Source organism: Corvus brachyrhynchos, unplaced genomic scaffold (assembly GCF_000691975.1).
Source record: "Corvus brachyrhynchos isolate BGI_N302 unplaced genomic scaffold, ASM69197v1 scaffold395, whole genome shotgun sequence".
Classification (NCBI taxonomy): domain Eukaryota; kingdom Metazoa; phylum Chordata; class Aves; order Passeriformes; family Corvidae; genus Corvus; species Corvus brachyrhynchos.
The window spans coordinates 510673-519525 of NW_008238340.1; the positions used below are offsets into that span (position 1 = coordinate 510673).

Sequence of the window (8853 nt, forward strand, 5' to 3'; positions counted from 1 at the left end):
TTTGAGTGGGCCCCCCCCCCCGCCCCCGTTCTACTCTGTTTTGTTTGGTGTTAATAAACAGTTTGGTTTTTCCCACTTTCACTTTCTGTGAGCCACTTGTCTTACTGGTGGAGGAAAAGAGGAGGGCCTTTTCCCTTCGGAGGAGACACTCATTCCGGAGTGTTTCCTCCTGAAGTTTTGTCTCCAAAACCGAGACACCTTTTCATAGAGACAGTAGGAACCCTGTGTATCTGCAGACTTTTATTTTGTTCCTGAAGGAAAGGGCAATTTCATGAATCACTGTCTAAGCTCCAGATGTGAATGTCTTCTCTGTCCTGCTCCTGTGTAGTCTACACGCAAGCCAGATAGCGTGATAGGATTTATATGGGGTTTTATCACTTCACTTGACACTGAAGCAGCCAGGTCAAAGAATTCATTTCAAACTTGCCTCTGGGTGTGAATTAGCACAGCGAAATTAGGCTAAATGAGTCTCTTCTCAGAGATAAAAAATATAAAATGAAGATATAGAAAATCTGACGTTATTCTCATAGTCACAACAGTTTAGAAAGTGTCTCACATGAGGGAGGGAACAGGCCCTTGTCCGAAGAGACTAGAAGCTGGGTGTGACTCAGAGGCACATGAGGTCAGCACCAGGAAATACCTTGATGAGACAAGAGTTCTGGAAATGTCTGAAGCTGCCCCTATTGGCCAAAAACCCCTCAGTGGGTGGGCGTTTTGTGGTACTTCACCACCATCTGTATCTTCTTACAGAAATCTCTTTCATTTTTCTTAAAGGAAATTTCTGACCTGTATTTGTGTTCTGATGATACAGAGGGCTTTAGTGTTTGATTGCCAGCATTTGCATCCAGTTCCATGGGGGTTCCCACTGGGACATCCTGTACTGCTGGCCGCACCACTAGAGTCCTTCAGAAGTTGTATATGTAAACCAGAGCAAGGGATGGAGAAAATGGTCCCATAAAAGAAAAAGTGGGTGGGGATGTGACTCTGACAGTCCCAAGAAAAGCTCTTTTCTTCTTCAAAACCATACTTTGCCAAAGCTCCCATCATGAGGGATGTCATAGTGAGGTTGGGTGAGAAGCAGAGATCTGATTTGCACCAGGCTGCAACGAGCCACCAGTATCCATCAGTTCACCTTTGCTGATTCTTTATCACTGCATCCTCATGTCAGTGCTGAACTCCTCCACAATAAAAGTTATGAGAATCCTTTTTCATCTTAATCATCCACCACTCCTTCAAGCAATAACCTGTTCATATCTGCTACTAACTCAGCTGCTCACTGTGGAGAAAGATGAGCTTTTCTAAAAGTCCTTTTAATCAAAGGAAGGAAAGAAGGAAACATGAAACCCACTTCCCTGGGAACTTAGTAATGGCAGGACAATGGCCCTCATGGAGACTTGGTTGTCTTTTCTGTCAGCAAATGACTTTCCATCTGCCCATTCCAAAGCAGTCCCTTCCAGCTGGGATTATGTCCTGGCCCTGTACCTTAACACTTGAATGGGAAAGGCAAAAATGTCCTAGAGAAACCAAATGACTAAGAGAAGACTGTGGTAATGTGTCTAACAGGTAAACAAGCAGACAAGAACATTTCAGGATGGTTTTCTGCCCATTCTGGATAGGTATCTTGCATATTTTGCTCTTTTTTTCTCCAGGCTATGTTAAAAAGAAAGCATGTCCTCGGGATCCAGGTGAAGACTGCATGACATGTGGACCTGATCAATATGTGAACAATGCATTCCAAAAGCCAAGATGCGATGCCTGTGTGTCATGCTCAAAAGGTTTGCTTTTCCCCACACATACCTCACAGTTATATTCTCTGCCTTTATATTTTATTTACACTTAATAAAATTTGTATTTTATTCATTTAGGATTTCCACAGCAAAATTATCCGTCCTTGGTTACTGAGTTAGACAGCAGAATGTTACCTTGCACATAATCTATGTTACTTCCTGTGTGACCTGGGAGTACCTAAAAATTCGCTCCTCCAATGCTATCCCAGCCTGGTTTCTGCTTTCTGTCTTATATTACAAGCCATTATCTACAGGCTTCTCTAATTATTCGTGACTTAAATTACCATCATATGGCTTTAAATTGAAAGAGGGCAGATTTAGATTAGATACTAGGAAGAAGTACCTCCCTTGTGAGGGTGGTGAGGCACTGACACAGCTTGCTCAGAGAAGCTGTGGCTGCCCCATCCCTGGAAGTGTTCAAGGCCAGGCTGGACAGGGCTTGGAGCACCCTGGGATAGTGGAAGGTGTCTCTGCCCATGGCAGGGGGTGGAATGAGATGAGTGTTAAGCTCATCTTCAACCCAAACCAGTCAGTGATCATGAAGAGGGACAGCACATTTTTCTGCTTCCTGAGCCTTAAAACTGGTGTTGCTCAGCTTTGGCCCTGCCTTACATTTCCCTTGCAAGGTGATCCTTTGTCACTGCATCTGTTTCTTGCCCACAGAACCTGACCTTGTGGAGAAGCAGCCCTGCTCCTTCAATTCCAGTCGTGTGTGCGAGTGCCGGCCAGGCCTGTTCTGCCGAACGAACGTTACGAACACCTGCACACGGTGCCAGCACCACTCTGCTTGCAAGCCTGGGTTTGGAGTCAAAATCAGGGGTAGGACTTCCTACCTGTCCAGCTTACCTTTCCTGGTCCTGGCCGTAGGCCTGGACCTGATGCATTTTACTTGGTCAGTCCTCAGTCATTATTTTTATTCAGGCACCTCAACAAATGATGTCACTTGTGAGGAGTGCCCTCCCGGGACCTTCTCTGATCAGAACTCCAGCACTGACATCTGCAAACCCCACACAAAGTAAGTCTGTGCTTCTTTAATGGGACTGACTAATTAATTGAAATTAATAAAGGATGAAATAGGATATGTCACTTCTGGCGCAAAGTATACAAATTCATCTTAGAAGCAAGGGAATCACTTTAGGCTCATGTGCAGAGGTTAGAAGGCCTCTCTTTGTACTTGTTGCACAGGTCTGGACTGGAGGAACAAGGGAAGGAAGGAATCCTACTTGCCTCATTTTTAGTTAGTAAGTACAGTGGAATTGCACACCTGTGTGAGTAGCAGCTTTGCATCCAGGCCAAGAATTAATGCCACAGGGGTGAGAAGAAGGTTAATGTTTTTTACACTGAAAGCAATAATTGCAGGTGGTACAAAAATGACCAAGGGGATGTTTGTCACATGGAAAACACTTGTACCTTGTACCACAGCAGTGATACATGTTCTTTTTCATTCCCAGCTGTGCCAAGTTGAACAAAGTAATACTAAGGAAAGGAAATGCCACACATGATCAAGTTTGCCTGGACCAGTTGCCCACCTACCTCATGCCAAGCACTTTGTCCATGAGATTCAGCAATGAAATAAATAACTCTGACCTGAGGAGGTTTAAGGAGAACCTGGTGACCTCTGCTAGTGGTGACCTTTTAAGTGTCACAACAACTGAAAATCCCGATTCAACTCCGGAAGAGAAAGCTCAGGCTGGCATTTCTCCCACCTCAGCCAAGGGGGAGATGACAACAGGAGGTAACAAAGAACATTTATTCTCTCTAGCACTTTCTATTTGGAAGTATCTTTGGTAAACACAATTTTTATGTGGGAACTTCCTGCAAATCCCCTCTGACTTGTGAAATGATGTCTATGGTCCTATGTTCAAACACATAGATCTGTTCAGGGTTTCCCCTCTGCCTTTTCTCAGCCTGTCCTGTGCTCCCTCTCTGTGCTGTAGGTGTAGTGCTTTGGGCAGTGGTTCTCTCTGTGACAGTGCTTCTTGGGGGCATGCTGATATTTTGGAAATGGAAGGTTTGCAAGAAGCGGATCCTCGTCCTCAGAAGAAAGCGTGAGTTTTTCAAGCTGTAACACGTGATGTGCTGTTTGATCTGCCAGCATATGCCAAATGGGAACTCAAATATGGGGATATTTGTGGAGGTCATTGGGGAAGAGAATGTTCTCTACAGGCCAGATAAGAGTTGAAGGCAAGCTGCTCATGCAGGATGTTGGAGAACATGAAAGATGGAAGCAGCTGGGAATTTATGGAGGCAGGTGGGAAGGCAACCTACAAGTGGGGAAAGGGTAAACAGCTGGTTCTTCTCTCAGCACAGACACTAGTATTAAATTATACCTGAAGTGTTGTGTGAATAGGTTTCGGTTCTGGGAATAGGATTGGGCTTTGAGAATGAGAGGAAGGGTGATTTTTGCTGACACTGACTCCCCATAACTTTGCCTAGAGTTAATGTGGGGTGTGCCTGCAAAACCACATTCCCTCTTTTATAGAAAGCAGGACGTGCACGTTGTAGGTTGGTTGTAGATGTGGCTGTGGTGAAGCTGTTGGAGCCTGCAGGCTTCATGGTGAGTTTGACTAAATGAAAGGTTTCTTTTATCAGCTCACCTGCATTCGGTCATCGTACACAAATATGCGCTCAAATCTCAAGGTGAGTGACTGATGGGCCAGCAGTGTCATCCTTATGTCTGAAGAATAAGTGGATAGCTTAACGTGAGATTTTATTTTATAGAATTTTAATTTAAAAAGTGGAAGTTTCTCATGTCACATGTATGTCTCTGCTGCCACCTGCACAGGCAGGGGACACGCTGGATGTGACCAGATGCCACCAGATGGCACTCTGTTCCCATGGCGGCTGAAGAGCTGGGTGATGTGTCACTGCTGGAAAACTTCCGATTGATTGTGGGATAGTCAAATATGGGAGACGTGTTCAGAAAAAGAGCCTGTCCAGATCCCATAAGTGCAAGCATTTTACCCATTTAGCTGATCCCCTCTCAGCAATTCCACTTCCACTGACGGATCTATTCTCTGTTGTGTCAGATTCTCCTAATCACCACACAGCAGAGCTTTTTATACTCATTTGTTCAGGAATACAGTTTAAAGTCTCTTTGCAGCTTAATTTTCTCAAAATGGATTTTTTTCTCCCTTGCTTGCCTTACACAATAGAAACTGTTACTGTGTAGCATTACAGAGCTGATGCTCTGAAAATAAAGGTGATTGCAAATCAGGGTGAAATTAGACAGTAGGTCTGAGTCCACCTACCTTCATGATGCTACAGAATGTTGTACACTCCCTCCTTCTCACCTCTTCTTTCTCCAGTGTTCCCTGGGATCGTTAATGAAACTATGCATAAAATCCCACCCCTTAATAATCATCTGCCCGTATGATGAACTGACCTAACTTGTTAATCCAGTAGAAAATTGTTAACATTTTTTCACTTTTTTTCTTTTTAATGAGCTTGTCTTGTGCTTACCTAGATAGTTTCATCTCTTCAATTTTTCATAAGATGAATACCAGTTGTGGTGTGGGGAGAGTGATGCAAAAGGCTTTGGGGACAGCAGGATCTCACAGTCTTGGCAGCAACCTGTTGCTTGTTCACCTCAGGAGTGTCATTTTAGTGTGCCCTTAGTTTTAAGAAAACCATCGTGCATGTGGGGCGGGCAGTGGAGTGGTTTAGGAAGTACATTGCTATGTGATCTTTCAGAGCTTATATTAACATTCTTGTGATTGTGCAAGGTTTCTTCTGATAATATTTTTACTTTCCGTTGCAGGTTCTGATCTAGTGAACAAATGTGCAGTAAGTGTGAACAATATTCCAAAACAGATCACTTTCCATACCAAAGTAAATAATGTTATTTTCAAACGTCCTGTCCAAAAAGTGCCAGCATTTTAGTTTGGACTTCCCTCTATAATATGTAATCATTTAGGTGGGATGAGATGTATCAGGACTTGATACTTTCATGTCTTGGGCTGAGTTTAATGTGGTGTTAAATAATGTGATGCTGTCAATCTTGCATGTGAGGAGATTTGGTTTGGTGTTAAGCCATTCATGGTGCATTCCATGAGACAAGATCTGAAATCAGAGGATGAACATGCCTTTTCTTCCTTCTGGGAGAACTTTGTGTGTGAGTCCCATTTCATCTTACTGCTCCAGTCACACAGACGGGATTTGTGCTTTTCTTCTGTCTCCCTCCACATCCCTTTCCCTCTGCAGGATTTGGTGTGACTGTGATATGCGTACACAGTGGGTTTGGTTTGTCATTCCTTCAGGACATGCTCCTGGTGTTACAGTACAGTTTGCAGATGAACAGGACAAACATCAGTCAATATGGCAACAACAAAAAGCAGTTCCTCAGCTGCTGAAGTCATTACAGCTCCGTTTGATTTCCCCTCTGTCAGTGAAATTACAGCCACTTTCAACCTCTGAGTCTTCTCAGTTTATTAGGCTTGTTATCTTTAAACTGCTAAACCACTCTTTAGACTGTTCATTTCTTTTTGTTTTTAAATGAGTTCGCTTTTAAATGTTGTGCATCTGCACACACACAAGATACTACTTTTTCCAGTCACTCTGGTTGCAATCGGTTGTCATAATTTCAGCGTGTCATTGCTAATTCCTGAATTGTGAGGAGCTTCAATTCTTGCTTCTATAGTGAGTCAGACATGAGCAAGGGTTTTAAGCTGCACATTTCAAAATCTTTGTTTTTTCTTTGCCAACCTTGTGGAAACAGAAGAACATCAGAACCACCAGAAAATTCTGATGCAGGACCTTTAGCCTCTTTTACATTTTGGTTCCTCTTTTAAAGAGCTGTTTGTAATTATTTCTTCATGTATTAGGTAGTTTGAGCTTGTTTCTTCTACCTGATGCTCTGCTGAGGCAGACATTTTGACGTTAAATCAGTTCAGCTTCTGGCTTGTTCTATTCTTCCATAGGAGCATGATAGGTCTTTGCAAAGTCTAAGAGGTAGCTAAAACATATTTTCTTCAGTGGAAATGAGGCACATTCCTGAAAATGTCATCAGAAATCTGTGAATTCAGCTTAGAAATATGGTCTTAAGTGATGCAGGAGCCTAGTTTGAAGTTCCTATACCTGTTAGGTACTTTGGAATGTTTCACTCCCTGTGACAGTGGTGCTGGGAAGTACATTCTGTTATCCCGACTGCCCCAGGAGGATTCTGTCGACCTATTGCAATGTCCAAAGTGTTTTTACACTCACCTCACTTCTGCTCTCCTGTTTGTGTTTGCAGAAGATCATACTGACCACTGAGAGTGGGCCAGAAGAGGAAGAGTTAATTGACAGAACCCTTCCTTTGGAAACCAACAATAACTTGGTATCCAGCACAGAAAAAGCACAGAGTCCTCATCGGAGCGTGACTGATGTGACACTGAGCAGTGGGAATGCCCCAGATTGCCTTGTGGATTCTCGAGTCAGAGACCACACAAATAACAGAATTGGTGAGTCTTGCTTTTTTTTCCTTTTTTCTTGTTCTTTTTTCAAATTTTCAAACATGGCACATACTGTCATTCCAAGATTACTAGTAAACTTCAAAGTGTCCAAATCTCCTAACAAAGATTGGGCTGAATCTCCAGACCTTTGACACACAAATACCTATTCATTTGAGGTAAAAACTTTCTTTTTTTCATGTTTGTCTTAGTCACTATGAATTTGACAGAAAATTTCCTTCTTTCTCCTTTTCATTCTAGAAGATGTAAATTTTACAGAAAAAACTGGAATATGTCAGCTGGAAGATGATGCTGTAATACTGGATGAGAATTGTACTTTGCTATAATTTTCTTCTCTGGGTTCATAATAATGGCTTGAAATGTGTCTCCCATATGTTCCCATAAAGTTTGACCATGGCACAGGGTGGGAGATAAAGTCAGGCAAGGAGCTTACTCATGGGGGGAGAATTGTTACCTGAGACACCATCTGCATGAGACATTCTGGCAGTGCTTCCAAACCCAGTTATGAGGTTATTTGAAAGTGTTATTTTTTACATTACAAAAGCTGACCTTTCCTTACTAAATGCCCTTTCTGTTTTTACTGTGAGGGATGGATTTGGATGAATGTGATTATTTGGTTTATCATATCCAAATATCTCCAAGCAATTGACCTATGGTGTCTCATGTGCAGCATCCTTCCGAATTAAGTGCAGTGGTGCAAGCCATTGAAAAGGCCTTATTTATTTTTCTGTGAAGGAGTAAGACAACAAATCGGACCCAAGATTAATAAAAATTTGTAGTTTATTCTCAGCTAGAAAGAAACTAATTTCTTCGGGTCCTAAGACCCCAGAACTTCTGTACAGTGCTGATCCTTACCCAAAGGTTTCTTTTACATGGTGTTGTTTCTTGAAACAGCAGGAGCATAAACCTTGGATTCTTCATATCTAGATCCCAATTATTGTTTCTTCTAACAGATTCTTGTGAATATTTTCTGCCTTTTCTGTTTTGTCTTTCTCCTGTAGTCCCACCTCTAGCTCAGTGGGTTAATCCCATGGAAACTCAATCTACTTGATCTGAAATGCCAGAGTCCATGTTACATGAAAAAGAGCCATCTCTGGGGCAGCAGTGACTGTTCACCATGCTCAGCACTACTTTTTTCCTTCCTCAGAAAAACTCTACATCATGAAGGCTGACACTGTTATCGTGGGGTCCATTTCAGAAGTGCCCAGTGGCAAGAACTGTGCTGTTAGAGGATGTGAAAGTAACCTTGATGCCCAGGAAAGCATGGAAGAGGAACTGGAAATGCACTACCCAGAGCAGGAAACAGAGTCCTTTCCAGGGAATGATGTAATGGTTCCTGTGGAAGAGGAGGGAAAGGAATTTCACCACCCTACCACTGCCACTGAGAAGTGATAACCCACAGAGATAGAGTGGGAAGATACAGAATCATCCAGTGTGACACTAAGGCTGAATTTATGACAAGGGAAGTAAACACACTGTGCCTTAGATTATTGGGAAACTCCTGGAAAACACTGAAACACATTCAAACAAGGAGAGATAGAACCTATTCCATCTAACAAATGAGACGATCATCCAAACCGTTGTCCTTCATAGCTCACATCAGATATTTCTCTTTC

General features: G+C 42.7%; 1 protein-coding gene across 3 annotated transcripts in view; it reads left to right on the forward strand.

Annotated features, from left to right (window-relative positions):
- Positions 1-8847, forward strand: part of TNFRSF8 (TNF receptor superfamily member 8) — a 20113-nt gene extending 11266 nt beyond the window's left edge. For 2 of the 3 annotated variants that reach the window (XM_017735028.1, XM_017735027.1), the window contains 9 exons: positions 1650-1775; positions 2451-2606; positions 2709-2802; positions 3239-3522; positions 3725-3835; positions 4380-4427; positions 5548-5573; positions 7021-7228; positions 8385-8847. In XM_017735028.1, the coding sequence (XP_017590517.1) occupies positions 1650-1775; positions 2451-2606; positions 2709-2802; positions 3239-3522; positions 3725-3835; positions 4380-4427; positions 5548-5573; positions 7021-7228; positions 8385-8629 (1298 nt within the window). In that variant the 3' untranslated portion in view covers positions 8630-8847. The other variant, XM_017735029.1, reaches the window with a different exon arrangement.
- Positions 8848-8853: the final 6 nt, after the last annotated feature.